The sequence below is a fragment of the Cyprinodon tularosa genome, unplaced genomic scaffold, assembly GCF_016077235.1.
Source record: "Cyprinodon tularosa strain WSP-4 unplaced genomic scaffold, ASM1607723v1 ctg1191, whole genome shotgun sequence".
NCBI lineage: Eukaryota > Metazoa > Chordata > Actinopteri > Cyprinodontiformes > Cyprinodontidae > Cyprinodon > Cyprinodon tularosa.
The window spans coordinates 73,543-95,236 of record NW_024037994.1 but is presented as its reverse complement, the minus strand read 5'-3'; the positions used below and the strand labels follow the sequence as shown (position 1 = coordinate 95,236).

General features: G+C 45.8%; 1 protein-coding gene across 1 annotated transcript; it reads right to left on the bottom strand.

Annotated features, from left to right (window-relative positions):
* Nucleotides 1–353: 353 nt before the first annotated feature.
* Nucleotides 354–19,226, bottom strand: ube3a (ubiquitin protein ligase E3A). The gene is made up of 11 exons (XM_038269085.1): nucleotides 18,967–19,226; nucleotides 18,537–18,581; nucleotides 7,727–8,031; nucleotides 6,410–7,656; nucleotides 6,185–6,329; nucleotides 4,990–5,195; nucleotides 4,754–4,918; nucleotides 4,531–4,686; nucleotides 4,380–4,453; nucleotides 4,130–4,273; nucleotides 354–1,329 (listed from the first exon to the last, which is right to left on the bottom strand). The coding sequence occupies exons 1-11, from the start codon at nucleotides 19,041–19,043 to the stop codon at nucleotides 1,209–1,211; spliced, it is 2,685 nt and encodes an 894-aa protein (XP_038125013.1). The 5' UTR covers nucleotides 19,044–19,226; the 3' UTR covers nucleotides 354–1,208.
* Nucleotides 19,227–21,694: the final 2,468 nt, after the last annotated feature.

Sequence of the window (21,694 nt, the reverse complement as noted above, 5' to 3'; positions counted from 1 at the left end):
TAAGGAAGTAACAGATAAAAGGAAGAAAACTAAGGAGGGAGGAAGTAAACAAGGAAGTAACAGATAAAAGGAAGAAAACTGAGGAAGGAGGAAGTAAGAAAGTAACAGATAAAAGGAAGAAAACTAAGGAGGGAGAAAGTAAACAAGGAAGTAACAGATGAAAGGAAGAAAACTAAGGAGGGAGGAAGTAAACAAGGAAGTAACAGATGAAAGGAAGAAACGATAAAAAGGGGTAAAATGAGTTAGAACGGAATGAAAAGAAAATGAATTGAACTCTCTGATCTGACGGTTAACTGGTCACCGTGGGCGGTGGCGAGGTGGATGATGCGTGCAGGAGACGGTCCAATCAGGAGTCGGGGTTAGTCATAGTTCCTTTTATTGGTTCTGCCTGCTTCTGTATGCAAACAAAATGACATTTACATTCATCTGCAATGTTTGGGAAGGAGCATCAGAGAGAACGCCTCGCCTTCAGCTGGGAGGGGCCTCATGGAGCCCGCCGCCGCCAGCCGGGTTCTTCCAGCACTGAGGTCCAGGAGGAGTCCAAACAGAACCAGATATTTACACACGCTAAAGAAAAAAAACCCGCCTGCTTCCAGAACCTTCAGCTGTTGGGACCCGCCATCACCATGGCAACCAGCGTAGGGCCAGGAGTGAGCGGCTGGAGGCGGCTCCTCTACGAACGCAGGAAGACCGGGAAAAGATACGCTCCGAGTCGCCATGGCGACGAGTGGCTGAGACACAGAAACAACAGAAAAACAACAGAAACATTGGGAAAATGTCTAAGTGCACTTTACACGGCTCTGACCAAAGCCCAGAACCAGAACCAGAACCGGGCCGTCTGGACCTCCTCGGTCTGAACTGGGTGGAATGATGGTCAGTGGAGCGGTTCTCCGGTTCCGCCACGGTTCTACAACGGGCCGCACTCGGTCCCCCTCCCTCCCAGCATCAGGCGGCCACGAGGGAAGCCATTAAAACCTAGAAATAAATAAGGAGGAGCTCCTCTCTGCTGACGGACGCGGGCTGAGGAGGTTCTGATCCCTCGGTGCTCCCTCTGATGGAAGATGCTGCTGAAACCGCCTGTCCTCCTCTCACCTCCTGCTCTGGTGTCTGTCAGCGTCTGGGTAAGGGGTTTGGGGAGGGGGGCGGAGGGGGTGGGGCTTCATGGGCTTTCTGAGGAGGAGGAGGAGCCAGTTGGAAGGGGGCGGGGCTCAGAGCATGCCAAACCCTTTGGCGTAGGTGATGGCTTTCAGCAGTCTCTCCCTCAGCTTGTCCTTGTTGCTGTACTCTGGCAACAGCAGAACGTTGAAGCAGGTGTGAGACGTTGGTAACCTGGGGAGACAACAACACGCTTAGAACATGTCAACAACACGGTTAGAACATGTCAACAACACGGTTAGAACATGTCAACAACACGCTTAGAACATGTCAACAACACGCTTAGAACATGTCAACAACACGGTTAGAACATGTCAACAACACGGTTAGAACATGTCAACAACACGGTTAGAACATGTCAACAACACGGTTAGAACACACTAAGAACATGTCAACAACACGCTTAGAACATGTCAACAACACGCTTAGAACATGTCAACAACACGGTTAGAACATGTCAACAACACGGTTAGAACATGTCAACAACACGGTTAGAACATGTCAACAACACGGTTAGAACACACTAAGAACATGTCAACAACACGCTTAGAACATGTCAACAACACGCTTAGAACATGTCAACAACACGGTTAGAACATGTCAACAACACGGTTAGAACATGTCAACAACACGGTTAGAACACACTAAGAACATGTCAAGTACATGCTTAGAACACATTAAGATCACGCTTAAAACACGCTAAGAACACGCTTAAAACACGCTAAGAACACAGAACACGCTTGGAAAACATTAAGAACATGCTTGGAACACGTTAAGAACGTGCTTGGAACACGTTAAGAACATGCTTGGAACATGTTAAGAACGTGCTTGGAACATGTTAGGAACGCGCTTGGAACACGTTAGGAACACGCTTAAAACACGCTAAGAACATGCTTAAAACACGCTAAGAACACGCTTAAAACACGCTAAGAACACGCTTAAAACACGCTAAGAACACGGTTAGAACACGCTAAGAACACAGAACACGCTTGGAAAACATTAAGAACATGCTTGGAACACGTTAAGAACGTGCTTGGAACACGTTAAGAACATGCTTGGAACATGTTAAGAACGTGCTTGGAACATGTTAGGAACGCGCTTGGAACACGTTAGGAACACGCTTAAAACACGCTAAGAACATGCTTAAAACACGCTAAGAACACGCTTAAAACACGCTAAGAACACGCTTAAAACACGCTAAGAACACGGTTAGAACACGCTAAGAACACAGAACACGCTTGGAAAACATTAAGAACATGCTTGGAACACGTTAAGAACGCGCTTGGAACACGCTAAGAACACGGTTAGAACACGCTAAGAACACAGAACACGCTTGGAAAACATTAAGAACATGCTTGGAACACGTTAAGAACGCGCTTGGAACATGTTAGGAACGCGCTTGGAACATGTTAGGAACGCGCTTGGAACACGTTAGGAACACGCTTAAAACACGCCAAGAAGACGCTTAGAAAACGTTAAGAACACATTAAGAACACGCTTAAAACACGCCAAGAACACGCTTAAAACATGCTAAGAACATGTAATGAACACACTTAGAACACGCTAAGAACAAGCTTAGAACACGCTAAGAACACGCTTAGAACACATTAAGGACATGCTAAGAACATGTCAAGAACACATTAACACATTAAGATCATGTGGAGAACACACTAAAAACACACTTAGTATATGTCAAGAAAACGCTTAGAACACACTAAGAAAGTGTCAAGAACGAGCTGAGAACACGCTTAGAACAAGCTAAGAACACATCTAGAACACGCTAAAAACACAGCAAGAACACGCTGAGGACATGCTAACACAGCAAGAACACGCTGAGGACATGCTAACACAGCAAGAACACACCAAGTACATGTCAAGAAAACATGCTAACTACACACTAAGAATATGCTTAGAATAACGCAAGAACATGTTAAAAACACGCCAATAACATGTCAAGAACATGTTTAGAATACAAGAATACGCCAAGAACATGCTAACAACACACTTAGAACACACAAAGAACATATTTACAACATGCTAACATATCAAGAAAACTCTAAGAACACAACAAGAACACGATTAGAACATGCTAACGTGTAAAGAACACACTAAGAACATGTTAAAACATGTCAACAACACATCAAGAAAATGCTAAGAAAATATCTAGAACATGCTAAGAACACGTCAAGCACACGCTAAGAACAAATCAAGCACATGCTAAAAACACATCTAGAACACACTAAAAACACATCTAGAACACGCTAAGAACACATCTAGAAAACGCTAAAAACACATCTAGAACACGCTAAGAACACATCTAGAACACGCTAAGAACACATCTAGAAAACGCTAAAAACACATCTAGAACACACTAAAAACACATCTAGAACACGCTAAGAACACATCTAGAAAACGCTAAAAACACATCTAGAACACGCTAAGAACACATCTAGAAAACGCTAAAAACACATCTAGAAAACGCTAAGAACACACATCTAGAACACACCTCTGGAACACGACAAGAACACATCTAGAACATGTTTAGAACACACTAAGAACACGCTTAAAACAAGCTTCGCTAACATGTCAAGAACACGCTACGAACATGTCAAGAATAGGATAAAAACATGTTTAGAACACACTAACACACCACGAACATGCTTACAACATGCTAAGAACACGCCAAGAACATACCAACACGCTAAGAACATGCTTACAACACGCTAAGATAACGCTAAGAATAATATGCTACCAGAAAAGAGAAACAAAAAAGAAAATAAACGAAGGAAAGAAAGGAAAAAAACTAAGAGACAGAAAAAGCAAAACGAAAGAAAGAAAAAGAAAGAAAGGATTTCATAATGTAGTAACTTTGTTCTCCTCAAGTTTCTAGAAAGGTCCGACTCTCTGGACCTTTAACTAGTCTGATCCCCTGATAAAAGAGACGGTGGCGCTCCCTGCTGGCCCCTCAGCTCACCTGTCTGTATCTTGGCCGTTCTTGGCGATGATCATCTTCAGCTTGCCCAGCCCCCCCACAGGAGCTCGGTCTGTGCCGGTGGTGAACTGCAGGAAGAGACGCTTCTGCTCCTCACTGAACGAATGCAGCGTCTCCCAGAACTCCCTGCAGGAGGAGGAGGGACATTCAGAACCATCAGAGAGGAGGAGGGAGGGAGGCAGGGAGGGAGGCAGGGAGGGAGGGAGGCAGGGAGGGAAGGAATGTTTCTCACTTGATGATGCGTGAGTCTTTGTTATAACCGCCATCATACTCTGTGGTTTCCTCCAGCGCCTGGAAGTCCAGGTTCTGTGGGAAGAGAGCGGCTCAGAGTCGGGTTGTGGCGCTCAGATAGAAGTACTGATTGGTTCCTCCTGCTGACTCACCCTGCTGCCACAGATCAGCAGCTCGATCTCCTCGGGGCGGAACAGGTACTTGAGCGGCGACTCGTTGGTGACCATGTGGAAGCCTCTCCTGAAGGCCTTGAACTGCTTCTCCACGCTTTTGTTCAGAATGTACTCCGAGTACAGAGCCACAAAGTCCTGCAGGGACGAGCAGGCGGTTAGAGGGCCATCAGAAGGGTTGCCCTGGTAACCCCAGCAGCCTCACCTTTCGGTTTGCGTTGGTCACGGGGATCCGGTCCCCGTTTTCCCTCAGGTCGTAGGTCAGCCTGTTGCCGAAGGGGTCGGTCTGGGAGATCTGGAAGGTGATCATCATGTCCTCCTCCACGCTGCCCTCGTACTCCAGCAGCTCCTTCAGGCTCTGCTGCAGCACCTGACGGGAAACAGAGGCGGCCTCAGACGCGGCGCCAGGGGGCACAGGCGGCGGCGGGGGGCGGAGCTTACCGGGTTGGCGTCGGCCAGGTCCCTGAAGGTGCCCTTCTTGCCCATCAGCTTCCTGTAGACCACCATGGGGAAGTGGACGTCCAGGATGCAGTTGTTGTAGATGGCCAGGCCCAGCACGATGCCGATCAGCGTGTACTGGCCCTCGTTCTCGAACGACGACGAGTTGAACCAGAACAGCCGGGTGTGCTCGTCGTACGTGAACATGCCTGCAGGGGGGAGGAGCCGGGATTTAAAGAGACGGCGCTGCTGGGAGGGCGGAGCCAGACTGAAACCGACCCAAAATAAACACAGGAGGAGTTGTACCTGGACTTTGACTAGACCGTTCTGACAGCTGCTCTGCTCAGCATGAAACTGAGCTACGGAGGCTCTTTGCTGCCATTATTGTGGCAGAAAGAAAAAACGCAACCCAGAAATTCAACTTTAAGCTACAAAAAAAATAAAATAAAAAGGTTTTGAGAGAAACTATCAGTGTTGATCGTTTCTTTCGACTTTTACCGACTGGATTTGCTGAGCTAACGCTCACTGCTGCTAACGGAAAGCAGACCATTAGCATGGCGTGTTTCCTTCCAGAGGAACGCCCCGCCCCCCAGGAGTGAAGATTATAAATAAAGCTATCCGTCTAACTGGGTCTGAGAAAGAAAAAGCTGGAAAACTAAAATTAAAAAATAGTTTTAAAATAATCACATCAATACAGAAGAGGCTTAAGGCCGCTGGAAATAAAATGTTAACTCATTTTTATTTTATTTCAGTTTGATATGGGACAAAAGTCAGAATTCTGAAGGTCAGAATTCTGACCTTAATTTCAGAATTCTGACTTTTTCTCAGATTTCTGACTTCAATCTCACAATTCTGACCCTAAGAAAGGGGATGGAAGTACGGAATATCTAGTTTAGGGCCGCTGAAAAAAGTTGATTTTTAAAATTTATTTCAGCGTATTGACGCTGGAAAAATTAATTCTGAGATTAAAGTCAGAATTCTGACATTTTCCTTACATTATACTGAATAAAAAAATAATTAAACTTTTTATTTTTCAGTGGCCCTGATCCGTACATCTAAGATTTAAAACTTTAACAAATTTTTTCTTTGATAAATCAAACTCAGAATCAGAAAACGGGCGCGGAGGAACCAGGAGGGAGAACCCCGGTTACCGCTTTAGACCGGACGCTAGACCCCGCCTCTTCCTGTGGTGTCTTACCGATGTCGGGGTTGAAGATCTCCTCCACCACCAGCTGGAAGAACTCCTTGGACACGCCCCCTTCGTCGACGCCTTGCTCTCCCTCAAACTCCACGTACAGCTGCTTCTTCAGGTCTGCCGGGTTCTCCATGGCGATCATCTCCAGCTGCGGGACAAGAACATTCAGGTCCAGCGACAGCGCCGCCCCCCCGCCCCCAACCGGATCTCCCCCCGGACCGAACGTACCCTGACCAGCGCGTCGTCGATGATGTGGTCCCGCCGCACCTTGAGCCGCAGGTAGGGGTTGAGCTGCTGGCCCTGCACCAGGCTGTAGAGCACGGTGATGCGGCGCTCGCTGTACATGCGGATGCGGTTGTCGTAGTAGAGGCCCAGGTTCTTGGTGACGGCGTTCAGGACGAAGGGGCAGGTCATGAAGGAGAACTTGTTCTCCGTCTCCACCTTGAAGAAGGTGTAGTCCTTGTCCATCTCCAGCACCTCGTTGAGGGGCTCGTTGACGAACTCCTCGAAGGGGATGAGCGGCCGCCTGCAGTCGTTGGTGCGTACCCCCAGCTCCGTCTCCAGGGGGTCGACCCGGGGGCCCTTCTTGTTCCGCCGCTCCTCGCCCAGCAGCTCCTGCAGGGTCAGCTCGCTGGACTCCGGAATGGGCTCCTCGTCCTCGTCCTCGTTGTGCTCTGTGTCCAGGTCGCCGCCCAGCACGTTGGCGTAGTAGACGATCTTCAAGCACTTGGTGGCCGCCACCACCGCGTCGTCGTCGTTGACCAGGTTGCGGCTGCTGAACTCGTTGCTGATCACCTTGAATGTGATGAGCTGCTGGAAGGTCTCCATCATGCGGCGGATCTGCTCGGCGCTGTAGCGGGACCACAGGCGCGCCAGCTTGGCCTGCGCCGCCAGCGGCAGCTTGCTCATGGCCTTGCAGAACTGCGGCAGCGCGATCTCCAGGTACTCCGGGCTGTGGAGGTTGCTGTTCTCCATCACGATGACGAAGAGGTTCAGGTAGTTGGGGTCTCTAGAGTACACGTTGTGGTACGTCAGGTCGCACTCCACGTTGGGCGAGAGGTAGACCAGCGCGTTGAGGAAGGCCGCCTCGATCTTGTCGCTGGAGAGGAGGCGCTGGTAGACCCGCCGCACCGCCTCAATGTCCACCGACACCTCGTCTGGGGCCAGCTTCTGGACGTCGTTGCCCCCGGAGGAGCCCTCCCCGAGGCGCGACGACGACGAGGTGGGGGAGTCTTCCTCCATGGCCGTGGCGGAGGACGCCGCCTCCTTCTCGTCCTCGTCCTTGTCCTCGTCCTTCCCCTGCAGGGACTTCAGCTCCTCCTTGGTGTGAGGCTTGGACCTGCGGAAGCTCTGGACCAGACCCTCGGCGCTGGAGAACACCCGGCCGATGACCCGGATGAGCGGCGAGTAATCCTCCTTCTCCCCACACGCGTCCAAGATCTCGTACACCTTCTCCTCCGTAAGGTAGCTGATATCTGCACACACAGACAAACGTGTCACGGCGGACGTAAACGACGACCCGACGGCAACGACACGGGAACCCACCTCTGAAGTTGTCCCTCACGGAGTGGACGTCCTTGTGGTTCGTCCTCCTGTCGCTGCAGGCCGAGTTGCCGAGGGCGCCGCTCTCCAGGTACGTGGACGCCGTGCCTTTCTTGGAGGGGTGCGGGTCGCACAGCTTGGCGTTGACCTTGTAGAGCTCCAGCGCTTTGACCGCCGCCGCGTTGTTGTCCATGCGGCTGAACCCCGCCGACGAGGCGCACCACGAGTTGGAGCACGACTCATTCCCACAGCCCTCGGTTAACTGGTGGTAGTAGCGCTCTATTAGATGTTTGGCAGCGGCACGCTTCCTGCGCGGAAGACAGAGAAGTCGTTATGGCCCCCAAGATCACATGGCTGGCATAAATATGGTCAACATCGCGTTCATTTAGCTGAGGGGTCACCGAGGTTACTTAATGGCTAGCATCGATACGGTCAACACGGTGTTCATTTAGCTAAGAGGTCACAAAGGCTACTCCATGGCTAGCATCGCTATGGTCAACATTGCTGTAATTTAGCCCAGGGATCACCAAGGTTACTTCACGGCTACCATCAATACGGTCAACATCGCGTTCATTTAGCCCAGAGATCACCAAGGTTACTTCACGGCTACCATCAATACGGTCAACATCGCGTTCATTTAGCCCAGAGATCACCAAGGTTACTTCACGGCTACCATCAATACGGTCAACATCGCGTTCATTTAGCCCAGAGATCACCAAGGTTACTTCACGGCTACCATCAATACGGTCAACATCGCGTTCATTTAGCCCAGAGATCACCAAGGTTACTTCACGGCTACCATCAATACGGTCAATATCGCGTTCATTTAGCCCAGAGATCACCAAGGTTACTTCACGGCTAGCATCAATACGGTCAACATCGCGTTCATTTAGCCCAGAGATCACCAAGGTTACTTCACGGCTAGCATCAATACGGTCAACATCGCGTTCATTTAGCCCAGAGATCACCAAGGTTACTTCACGGCTAGCATCAATACGGTCAACATCGCGTTCATTTAGCCCAGAGATCACCAAGGTTACTTCACGGCTACCATCAATACGGTCAATATCGCGTTCATTTAGCCCAGAGATCACCAAGGTTACTTCACGGCTAGCATCAATACGGTCAACATCGCGTTCATTTAGCCCAGAGATCACCAAGGTTACTTCACGGCTACCATCAATACAGTCAACATCACGTTCATTTAGCCCAGAGATCACCAAGGCTACTTCACGGCTACCATCAATACGGTCAATATCGCGTTCATTTAGCCCAGAGATCACCAAGGTTACTTCACGGCTACCATCAATACGGTCAACATCGCGTTCATTTAGCTCAGAGATCACCAAGGTTACTTCACGGCTACCATCAATACGGTCAACATCGCGTTCATTTAGCCTAGAGATAAACAAGGCTACTTCACGGCTACCATAAATACGGTCAATATCGCGTTCATTTAGCCCAGAGATCACCAAGGTTAATTCACGGCTACTATCAATACGGTCAATATCGCGTTCATTTAGCCCAGAGATCACCAAGGTTACTTCACGGCTACCATCAATACGGTCAATATCGCGTTCATTTAGCCCAGAGATCACCAAGGCTACTTCACGGCTAGCATCAATACAGTCAACATCGCGTTCATTTAGCCCAGAGATCACCAAGGTTACTTCACGGCTAGCATCAATACGGTCAACATTGCTTTCATTTAGCCCAGAAGTCACCAACGCTAGTTCACGGCTAGCATCAATACGGTCAATATTGCTTTCATTTAGCCCAGAAGTCACCAACGCTAGTTCACGGCTAGCATCAATATGGTCAACATCGCGTTCATTTAGCCCAGAGATCACCAAGGTTACTTCACGGCTAGCATAAATATGGTCAACATCGTGTTCACTTAGCCCAGGAGTCACCAAAGCTAGTTCACGGCTAGCATCAATACGGTCAACATCGCGTTCATTTAGCCCAGGGATCACCAAGGCTACTTCACGGCTACTATCAATACGGTCAACATCGTGTTCATTTAGCCCAGGAGTCACCAAGGTTACTTCACGGCTACCATCAATACAGTCAACATCGCGTTCATTTAGCCCAGAGATCACCAAGGCTACTTCACGGCTACCATCAATACGGTCAATATCGCGTTCATTTAGCCCAGAGATCCCCAAGGCTACTTCACGGCTACTATCAATACGGTCAATATCGCGTTCATTTAGCCCAGAGATCACCAAGGCTACTTCACGGCTAGCATCAATACGGTCAATATCGCGTTCATTTAGCCCAGAGATCACCAAGGCTACTTCACGGCTAGCATCAATACAGTCAACATCGCGTTCATTTAGCCCAGAGATCACCAAGGTTACTTCACGGCTAGCATCAATACGGTCAACATTGCTTTCATTTAGCCCAGAAGTCACCAACGCTAGTTCACGGCTAGCATCAATACGGTCAATATTGCTTTCATTTAGCCCAGAAGTCACCAACGCTAGTTCACGGCTAGCATCAATATGGTCAATATCGCGTTTATTTAGCCCAGAAGTCACCAACGCTAGTTCACGGCTAGCATCAATATAGTCAATAGCGCGTTTATTTAGCCCAGGGATCACCAAGGTTACTTCACGGCTAGCATAAATATGGTCAACATTGTGTTCACTTAGCCCAGGAGTCACCAAGGCTACTTCACGGCTACCATCAATACGGTCAACATCATGTTAATATAGCCCAGGAGTCACCAAGGCTAGTTCATGGCTAGCATCAATACGGTCAACATCGCGTTCATTTAGCCCAGAGATCACCAAGGTTACTTCACGGCTAACATAAATATGGTCAACATCGTGTTCACTTAGCCCAGGAGTCACCAAAGCTAGTTCACGGCTAGCATCAATACGGTCAACATCGCGTTCATTTAGCCCAGGGATCACCAAGGTTACTTCACGGCTAGCATCAATACGGTCAACATCGTGTTCATTTAGCCCAGGAGTCACCAAGGTTACTTCACGGCTACCATCAATACGGTCAACATCGTGTTCATTTAGCCCAGAGATCACCAAAGCTAGTTCACGGCTAGCATCAATACGGTCAACATCGCGTTCATTTAGCCCAGGGATCACCAAGGTTACTTCACGGCTAGCATCAATACGGTCAACATCGTGTTCATTTAGCCCAGGAGTCACCAAGGTTACTTCACGGCTAGCATCAATACGGTCAACATCGTGTTCATTTAGCCCAGAGATCACCAAGGTTACTTCACGGCTAGCATCAATACGGTCAACATCGTGTTCATTTAGCCCAGGAGTCACCAAAGCTAGTTAACGGCTAGCATCAATACGGTCAACATCGCGTTCATTTAGCCCAGGGATCACCAAGGTTACTTCACGGCTAGCATCAATACGGTCAACATCGTGTTCATTTAGCCCAGGAGTCACCAAGGTTACTTCACGGCTAGCATCAATACGGTCAACATCGTGTTCATTTAGCCCAGAGATCACCAAGGTTACTTCACGGCTAGCATCAATACGGTCAACATCGTGTTCATTTAGCCCAGAGATCACCAAGGTTACTTCACGGCTACCATCAATACGGTCAACATCGTGTTCATTTAGCCCAGGAGTCACCAAGGTTACTTCACGGCTACTATCAATACGGTCAACATCGTGTTCATTTAGCCCAGAGATCACCAAGGTTACTTCACGGCTACCATCAATACGGTCAACATCGTGTTCATTTAGCCCAGGAGTCACCAAGGTTACTTCACGGCTACCATCAATACGGTCAACATCGTGTTCATTTAGCCCAGAGATCACCAAGGTTACTTCACGGCTACCATCAATACGGTCAACATCGTGTTCATTTAGCCCAGGAGTCACCAAGGTTACTTCACGGCTACTATCAATACGGTAAACATCGTGTTCATTTAGTCCAGGAGTCACCAAGGTTACTTCACGGCTAGCATCAATACGGTCAACATCGCGTTCATTTAGCCCAGAGATCACCAAGGTTACTTCACGGCTACCATCAATACGGTCAACATCGTGTTCATTTAGCCCAGGAGTCACCAAGGTTACTTCACGGCTACTATCAATACGGTAAACATCGTGTTCATTTAGCCCAGGAGTCACCAAGGTTACTTCACGGCTAGCATCAATACGGTCAACATCGCGTTCATTTAGCCCAGAGATCACCAAGGTTACTTCACGGCTAGGCTAAAAAATTATGAGGGCAAGGCTTTTAAAGTTTAAATCTTCTGGCAAAGATAAAGTAAAGAAGATCCTGCAATTTATGGAAGTAAAGCAGAATAAAATCCAGCAAGATCAGTAATATATCAATTAATTATCTGCCACATTCCCATGTAAATATCTGTCTTTGGAGGATGTGTTTTTTAGCACCCCTAGTTCTCTCATTTTTATTCCAAATACAATTTATAATTTGAATCACAGGGCTATTTTTATCTCTATGGTTCAGTATTTTCTCAAGTAGCAACTTTAACTGCTATACTTTCCTGTCTTAAAAGGCAGAACTCTTCTAATCTAAAAAAAACCTCATTTGTTGAAATGGGGGGGCCTATTGTTTGAACCCCTTAGGGGCTTTAAAAAACAAAAATGTTTTTTTTTTGCGCTTTATGAAACAAAGTAGCCTATATTTTGTGGATGTACAGCTACATTTCTCATGTAAGTTTGCGTAGTTTTAACAAACATTTATTTTTCATATTGCACCAGGACAGTTAATGAGCAACCTGTACTTGTGTGCTTGTTTGTTCTGTCTAAAATGTTTATTTTGGAATAAAGAGGTTAATATAAAAAATATTTTTTGTCCGATTCATCGATTAATCGAAAAAATAATCGGCCGATTCATCGATTTTTAAAATAATCGTTAGTTGCAGCCCTATATAAATGCAAGTCTAGATATATTGGATTCAATTTTTGCAAAAGAAAATCTAGTAACAGGTATCTTGAGTAAGATTTACTCTAGTATGGCAAGCAGTAAAACATTTTATCAGTTTTATTAGCAATGAAAATACCACCCCAAATATTTATAAACGTAGTTTTAGATATGTGATTCAGTTTTGGCAAAAGAAAATCTAATTCCGACCATCCTGAGTAAGTCTTAAATAAGTATGGCAAGCAGTAAAACATTTTATCAGTTTAACCATGAAAATAACATCCCATATCTAAAAAATGCAGTTCTAGATATATGTGATTTAGTTTTGGCAAAAGAAAATCTACAGGCAGATTTAAACTTTGAATCTACCGTATTTTCACGACTATAAGGCGCACCTAAACGTCTTTTTTTTTCCTCAAAATGTGGGGTGCGCCCTATGGTGCGGTGCGCCCTATCTGCGGACGTTGTTGAGACCACCATGAGTATGTGAGACCGTTAAAGGGGGAAGTGTGGGCGTGGCTTGTGTATAAAAGAACAGGTATGTGCTTTATGCAGAACATTGTTGTCTTAACAACCCTGGAAATGGCAAAGAGACACGCCTATGAAGCCCAGTTTAAACTGAAGGCTATCAGCTACGCAGAGGAACATGGAAATCGAGCAGCTGCGAGAGAACTCAATATAAATGAATCGATGGTTCGCAAGTGGAGGAAGCTGGAAAACGAACTCCGACAGGTGAAGAAGACGCAGCTGAGTTTCCACGGACATAAGGCGAGGTGGCCCGAGTTGGAGGAAAGACTCGAGCGGTGGATCGTGGAGCAAAGAACGAGTGGGGCCAGCGTTTCAACGGTCACTGTTCGACTAAAAGCAGTAAAGCTGGCGGAAGAAATGAAAATTGAAAATTTTCAAGGAGGTCCATCGTGGTGCTTCCGTTTTATGAAACGGTGCAATTTTCCCATCCGGACCAGGACTACAGTTGCTCAGCGACGTCCGGCGGATTATGATGAAAAGCTGGCGAGCTTCCACTCCTTCTGCAGCAAACACATCGCTGACAAAGTCATCCAGCCAAGCCACATCACCAACATGGACGAGGTGCCGCTCACTTTCGACATCCCGGTGAATCACACCGTGGAGAAGAAGGGGACCAGCACTGTAGCGATACACACAACGGGGTATGAAAAGGCGTCGTTTACTGTTGTGCTTGGCTGCCACGCAAATGGACAGAAACTGCCGCCTATGGTGATTTTTAAGAGAAAGACTTTGCCTAAAGAGACTTTTCCAGCTGGAGTCGTTATTAAGGCAAATGAAAAAAGGCTGGATGGATGAGGAGATGATGAAAGCGTGGCTGAGGGAGGTGTATGTAAGGAGACCAGGTGGTTTTTTCCACGCATCACCATCTCTGTTAATTTGTGACTCCATGCGTGCCCATCTGACAGCCGATGTGAAAAACATGGTGAATCAAATGAACGCTGTGCTCGCCGTTATCCCGGGGGGTCTGACAAAGGAACTTCAACCGCTCGACATCGGTGTGAAGCGGCCGTTCAAAGTAAGGCTGCGAGCGGCGTGGGAGCGATGGATGACAGACGGAGACCACAGTTTCAGGATAAGTGGAAGGCAGCGCCGGGCAAGTTACGCCACCGTTAGCGGATGGATTGTAGATGCTTGGACTAATGTGTCTGCTGGCTCTGTTGTTCAAGCTTTCGCAAAAGCCGGCATTATTTCTGAGGAGCCGCGCGGCACGGAAAGTGACTCTGACAGCGAAGAAGGGGAAACTGGCATGTCTGATTTAGCGCAGCTGTTTAATTCAGAAACAGAGGATGATGACTTTGATGGGTTTGATTAAAACTTTGTAATAAATACATGAATAAAGCACAAACATACTAGGGCTGGGCGATAATTTAATAACGATATATATCGATCGATAGACGTGTGGCGCAATAGAAAAAAAGAGAGTCGATAAAAGTTCGATAAAAAGAAACGCAGTTTTCCTTCCTTCTCATTGTAGCCTAGCATGTAGGTTTATGCTAGTCACTGCATCCTCCCAACCAATCACAATCGCGGACCCAGGCACGACGTCACCAAGCGCCGCCCTCTCAAACCACAACACAGAGCACACGAAGATGCAGCAAGGAGAGGCGGAGGAAATTGTTTCAAAGAAGGGTTTTTGTAGTTCGGCAGTCTGGCAGTATTTCGGTCATGGCAAGTCGGACCAAAAACAAACCACAGTCATCTGGAAAATGTGTCGGGAACCAGTGAAAACCAAGTCTGATAACGAAACCAACTTTTTTTTTTTTTTTTTTTTTTTTTTTATCATCTCAGCCGCTCACACCCGCAGGAGTACGAGCTGTGTAGGCCCCGCCGCGGCTCTCCTCCGAGGAATCTTCGGAAAATATATATATATTTTCAGTTCTGGGCAGTTTCCCACGTAGTTCTAACAATTGAGATAAAAATGCTGAGGGGCCTGAAACTTCAAAGTAATAACTCAGGTTAAAGCAGGAAAGGGGGGCGGCGGCGGCGGCGGTGGGGGGGCATTTATTTATTTGTTATATTTATTTTGGTCACTTTAGTTTATTCTTTGTCAGTATTTAATAACATAACTCAGGTCTCTTAAGTTATTTTTCTTTAAAACAATTCTGTTATGGTTAAAAAAGTTGGTTAAATAAAGATTTAATTCGAAGTCTGTGTTTGTGTTCTTTACTAAAATTAAATCATTTAGCAATATTATAAAAAGTCCAGGCAGAGCTGCACATAAAATATGGTTTCAAATCTTTTCAATAATTATCGATATCGATCAATATGCATTTTTTTTTTATCGATAAGCTTTTTTTCTATATCGCCCAGCCCTTAATCATACTCAGTTTTGCTCCCGCTCTATTTTTCTACCTGAAAACTTAATTCAACAGCAGCCTCTGGGCGGGTCTCCTCCTCTTCACCGCGGCGGCTGGCAGGTGTTTTTCATCTAAATAATCTAAATCTTGCAGCTATATTTGCTGTGATCAGTGGGAATAAAGTAGTTTTAATATGTTTTTAAGTGAGAAAGGCCACCTGAAAACTTAATCATTGCAGTCAGTTCATCCAGATTATCATCCTGCCTTCTAATATTATTTCTGTCGGAGCCGCTCAGACCCCCACATACCAGCGGTGCGCCGACAGCAGGAATCCCTTCAACAGCAGCCTCTAGCCGGGTCGCCTCCTCGCGGTTCACCGCGGCAGCTGGTAGGTGTTTTTCATCGAAATAATCTAAACCGCAGGAAGCAGGATAATAAAAGCCAATATATTCTGTCGGCAGGTTTTAAGTTAATTTATGCGTCAATAAACTGTATCAGAGGAGTAATCACAGCGCTGTGTCATCAGCGATGTGTCTCTCACGGCCAGCTCCCAGGTTTGATTAATACTTTGTAATAAATACACCTTGCAGCTTTATTTGCTGTGATCAGTGGGAATAAAGTAGTTTTAATATGTTTTTAAGTGGGAAAATCCACCTGAGAGGACATGTACCTGTATATAAAAAACACGCCCTATAGTCCGGTGCGCCTTATGTGTGTGTTAAATACAGAAATGGCACACATAACTGAGACTGCGCCTTTTAGTCCGGTGCGCCTTATGGTCGTGAAAATACGGTAGGTACTCTGCATAGGTGTTGCAGTGAACGCAAAAACGTCCCCGCCCCCTCTGCTTCACCTCTCCCAAATTGTAGCTGACCGCAGACAGGAGGCCGGCTTGTTTTGTTTTATGAAGGCAATTGCAGAAAACAAGTAGTGAAGTTGGACCAGCTAGAAGAGCGAGGTGCTCGGGAACGCTGGGACCCCTTTTCCACACGGATGCCCGCTCTTTTGGCCCTCATGGCCCTCCGTTTTCAGACATATTTGCCCCAACTTCATCCTCGCCTCGGCCGTATCTACACCCACAGCATATAGCACAGACCACACTAAAAACTGAGCATACTGCTGCAGGACGATAACCAGCCATTAACTCCAGACATCCTGATTAGGGCTGCAACTAACGATTATTTTAAAAATCGATGAATCGGCCGATTATTTTCTCGATTAATCGATGAATCAGACAAAAATATTTTTTATATTAACCTCTTTATTCCAAAATAAACATTTTAGACAGAACAAACAAGCACACAAGTACAGGTTGCTCATTAACTGTCCTGGTGCAATATGAAAAATAAATGTTTGTGATAAAACTACGCAAACTTACATGAGAAATGTAGCTGTACATCCACAAAATATAGGCTACTTTGTTTCATAAAGCGCAAAAAAAAACATTTTTGTTTTTAAAGCCTCTAAGGGGTTCAAACAATAGCCCCCCCCCATTTCAACAAATGAGTTTTTTATAGACTAGAAGAGTTCTGCCTTTTAAGACAGGAAAGTATAGCAGTTAAAGTTGCTACTTGAGAAAATACTGAACCATAGAGATAAAAATAGCCCTGTGATTCAAATTATAAATTGTATTTGGAATAAAAATGAGAGAACTAGGGGTGCTAAAAAACACATCCTCCAAAGACAGATATTTACATGGGAATGTGGCAGATAATTAATTGATATATTACTGATCTTGCTGGATTTTATTCTGCTTTACTTCCATAAATTGCAGGATCTTCTTTTCTTTATCTTTGCCAGAAGATTTAAACTTTAAAAGCCTTGCCCTCATAATTTGCAAGTTAATTTATTTATAAAGAAAATATAAACGCTGCTTAAGCTAATTCAAATGAAATTAAAAGTAAAATAAGTAGCCAACCTTATCACTGTCTGTAACCTACTAACAAGGTAAGGAAAGCATCAGATGAGCTACCTGAGAAACTAACGTTACGTTTCCCCACTTTAAAACCAAACAAACATGGTGGTTCCGCGCCATGTTAATTTGTTTTGACAAAAGTTGCATGTTACGACTTTTTTCACTTTACAAAGCGCAGGCTATTTTAATTATTGTGATCAATTTGCGCCGTCAATCCCGGCGCATGCGCGCTTCATTTGCAGTCTGGACGCTGAGGGTAAACATCCTGAGGCTCTGACTGCAGCGCTGAGAGGGACTCCTGCGGGAGAACGGGGTTGGGATGGGGGAGGCGTTTCAATCAAGTGGCAGTGATGAGGACGGCGGCGGGTGACGCAATAATCGCGCGACACAACTAATCGATGATGAAATTCGTTGCCAATTCTTGTAAAAGTCGATTTTTATCGCTTTTATCGATTCATTGTTGCAGCCCTAATCCTGAGTAAGACTAAACACTGTATAGTAAGCAGTAAAACATTTACTCAGTTTAACCATGAAAACACCATCCCATATATCTATAAATGCAGTTCTAGATATATGTGATTTAGTTTTGGCAAAATAAAATCTAACTTAACACATCCTGAGTAAGGCTTAACTCCGTATGGCAAGCAATAAAACATTTAATCATTTAGTTTAGTTGACACTTGAACCTTTTTGGTAAAATCATATATTTAAGCTTGCCATACTGTGGATGTGTTGATGGTTAACTGATTGGTTAAAGCAGTGAGAATCAATGAAGAAGTTCCGATTTTTTATTTTCCATTCAATTTAGCTTCCCTTTCCCCCTGTGCTTCGCTAAAACTCGCTGTTAGCACCGCTGTCTGTTTGGTTGCTGCTGAACAGTCCTCTATGCAGAAAACCAACGTTCCCTCTGAACGCACCTCATCGCTGAAGGACCAGGAACGCGTTGCCTACGGCAACCAGTAGCCTTGACCTCCATTAATGCTAAAGCCTCCTTTCCGGCGTGAAACCGGTTCCACCCTGATGAAAACAACCCGTCTTTAATCCAAACCAACAGAGAAGCACGGTGGAGGCAGGTTCATGCTGCGGTACTTCCTCCACACCTGATCAGATCCACTGTGAGAACAGAACCAGAATCCGGACCGGCACCATTCAAACATGGACCCGGTTCCGATGGGTTCTAGGTGGTTCTACTCACATCCGGCTTGCTTCTGGGTTCTCTGCGTCAGGCTCCTCTTGTTCTCTAAAAAGAAAAAGGGGAGAAAATGGGTCAGAACTGCGCAGAGCGCTATGTTGACCCGCTAGCGGATCGGTTCGGTGGTACCGGTCCGCCCCGCTCGTCCCTCCACAGAGCTGGCCGGGTTAGCTGCCTGCTCCTCTGCTGCCATTGTCAGAGCGGTTAGCCCTCCCACCGCTGACCCAGACAGCTGAGACATTTGGACCGAGCCGGTTCGGTTCGGTCCGGTCCAGCTGCCCCGCATTCAGACCTGATCTGGTCAGAAACTGTGGTGTTTAAAGCTGAGCAGCTAAAAGGAGCGCAGCGGCTAGCCGCGGCTAATGCTAAGCGGCTAGCCGCCGCGCTCCGGCCGGCCGGCCCGCTCCGGGCTCTCCGCTCTCGGCTTCCTCACCTCGCAGCTCCTCTGGCGGCGCTCGTCTCGGCCTGTGGTGTCGCACACTCACAGTCCTCCTTCTCGTCGGAACTCATACGAGACTTTCTCCTCCGTGGTTTGAGATCTGCTTTGCTGCCCGCGAGCGTGTCGAGCCTCTTCCGGGGGAACGCGGTGGGTTTAAGGCCACTCTACGGCGCTGCGTGGGTCCCGGGCTTCATTCACGGCCTTCTTCTTGCTGCCTCAGAGACGCCGCCATGTTGGGTTCGCCGTTAGCCAGCATCCCACAATGCACTGCGCTCCAGCGGCGGGACATGCTGGCCTGGATCAGGACTCCAGGAACCGGACTGATCTGGTCCTGATCCGACAAACCTCCGCGGATCTTCACAAGCAGAATAGAACACATTCATTTTAACATTAAACTCATTCAAATCTATTTTAAATAAATTAGCAAACCTCAGTTAGTCATTCCTAACAGCAGCTGGTGTTTAGCTGCTGCTCTTTACTGCTTTAAATCAGCATCATTACAGAGCTGCCAACTATTCACCAAAGCTTGGGCTGAGATTTAGACAGCAGCAGCTGTTAACTCAACAAAATGATTAATTTTAATAACACAGTAAATGTTAATGAATAACAATCAGTGATCTGTAGTTATATGGAACATTTTCCACACAATATACTTTATTTTCTATATTCTGGTGATTTTTAGAGAATTAAAGTAAAGCAGAATGGACCAGACTAAAATACTAGCATCTTAAATATACTTTAAACTAAGAATTTACAAAACTGTGTTTATTAATTATTCTCTGCAGTCCTAGTAAATTAAACAACTAGCTACTAATGAGCTATTACTGGATTACTGGCACTGATACAGGAACCAGAGCAAACTAGAGTATGAATATATGGCAATAGGCTAAGGATTAAACATCTTAACTCATTATCTATTTAGGTTTTTTTTTACAGCTGAGAAAACAGCTAAAGTAGTCAGACCTCCTTAGAGCCAAAGGTTCCTTAAAGAAGATGTTTTTACCAGATTAAACCAGGTGAAGCTGAAACTTTTCCACCTCAGGAGTTCTGAGCAGATTAACAGATGGAAAATGGTTTTTATTTCAAATGCTAAATGTTTTCATATTTGTTTTGCAGTCTTGGTCTAATTCCTGCTCTAAGTGGGTCGCTCTGTCAGCTAAAGGCATGATTTAGAGTCTATATACTCCAGTTAATGATTAATCCATGACTAAATTAGTTGACTATTATTTCAATAATCGATTAATCGGATTAATTGTTTCAGTCCTGGTAGACTCTATAAAAACTCTCCATGACAGGAGGCAGCACTTCATTATAGAAACTCTGATGGACAATTTTAAACATATTTAATGGACCAAAATAAGTTTAAATCAATTAGATAAGTAATAATAAAATGAGATCATCACAGTGGTTCCTCCTCTATCAATCCTGGATAACTGAGTTATTCTGCACATCCTCTCTGTGTCTGATGCTGTTGGTCTTTTCTTAGGTGGCTGATCTTTTGAAAAATAAAATACAATAATTATTTTTCATATAAGTCAGTTATCTTAGTCCAGATAAGAAAAGGATAAGATAAAAAATCCAACGTCATACCTCATAATGACTGCTCAGAAATCTGTATACAGTATCAGGTCCTTCAGGTTCAGCACAGTGAACAGGTGGGCTGGTGCAAAAATATGGACTGGATCTGAACCTGGCATGTCCCTAGCACTAAGGCTGTGTTAAAACAAGGACTGGATTTTAATCAGCATGGTATTTTTTACATATAAATAAGTGGAATGGAGTTGAGGTTTAATGTCTGTCTTATTTATAGAGCAGGGGCGTTGCCAGAATATTTATATGCGGGTGGCCAGGCACCAGCCCCTCCTGGTCAATCTTTACCGTTCCCAGGGGGGGGGGGGGGGTTACCATTATTGCCTAGAGCCTACCATAAATGGTTGGTTAAAACAACTATTCCTTATTTGTGCACTTTAATTATGTTTTTGATAAAAATGCCATCAGAATAATATTAAGTGTGTCTCAGCCCCCCCCTTCAGTGTCCACCATATTGGATCAGTCCATTTGCTGCACATGTTCAGAAAGGTCCAAACAGACAGCAGCAAACCATTTGAAAACAAACCATGCAAAGAGCAGTGTTGCCAACTTAGCGCTTTAGTCGCTATATTTAGCCACTTTTCAGACCCCTCTAGCACTTTGATTTCTAAAAAGCTCCTAGCGCCAAATCTAGAGACTTTTTTCTGCTACTGGAGACTTTGGAGACAACATCTAAAAGCAGCGAACTCTGCTCTCCAGAGCGAGTAGATTGGTAACCCCGCCTCCTGCTCTCCTCTATCTTGTCTGCTGTCATGATTCATGCAGCTATTATTTCATCCAAATGAAAAATGGAGAACAGATAAGCAGATCATGGCTTGTCTACAGTGAAAAGAAGGACTGGGTTATTTACTTTGGCCTTTTTGGAAACACAGGAAGGAGCAATCAGCTAAGTGAGCTTAGTGCTTGGAAAAAAATCTTTCATTCCTTTAGAGACAGCATGAAAAGTCAGCTGAGTATAAAACATAGAGAGGAAAACAAGAAGAAAAGGGACAAGAAGAGAGGGACACAACCTAGAACAGATAATGGATGTCTATTCTATTAACATTTCTACATCTGGAGAATGGGGCTGTTCTATGTCTTCTCCATTCAGAGGGCCCCCTGCCTGTCTTTGCCTAGGGCCCCACATTTCCTA

Excerpts from the sequence above, each read along its gene's own strand:
- ube3a (XM_038269085.1), bottom strand. The coding sequence starts at position 19,043 with ATGAGTTCCGACGAGAAGGAGGACTGTGAGTGTGCGACACCACAGGCC. Across the intron at positions 7,657-7,726 it reads CGTGAGGGACAACTTCAGAG|ATATCAGCTACCTTACGGAG; the intron begins GTGGGTTCCCGT and ends CTGTGTGTGCAG. Across the intron at positions 4,919-4,989 it reads ACCTGGCCGACGCCAACCCG|GTGCTGCAGCAGAGCCTGAA; the intron begins GTAAGCTCCGCC and ends GTTTCCCGTCAG.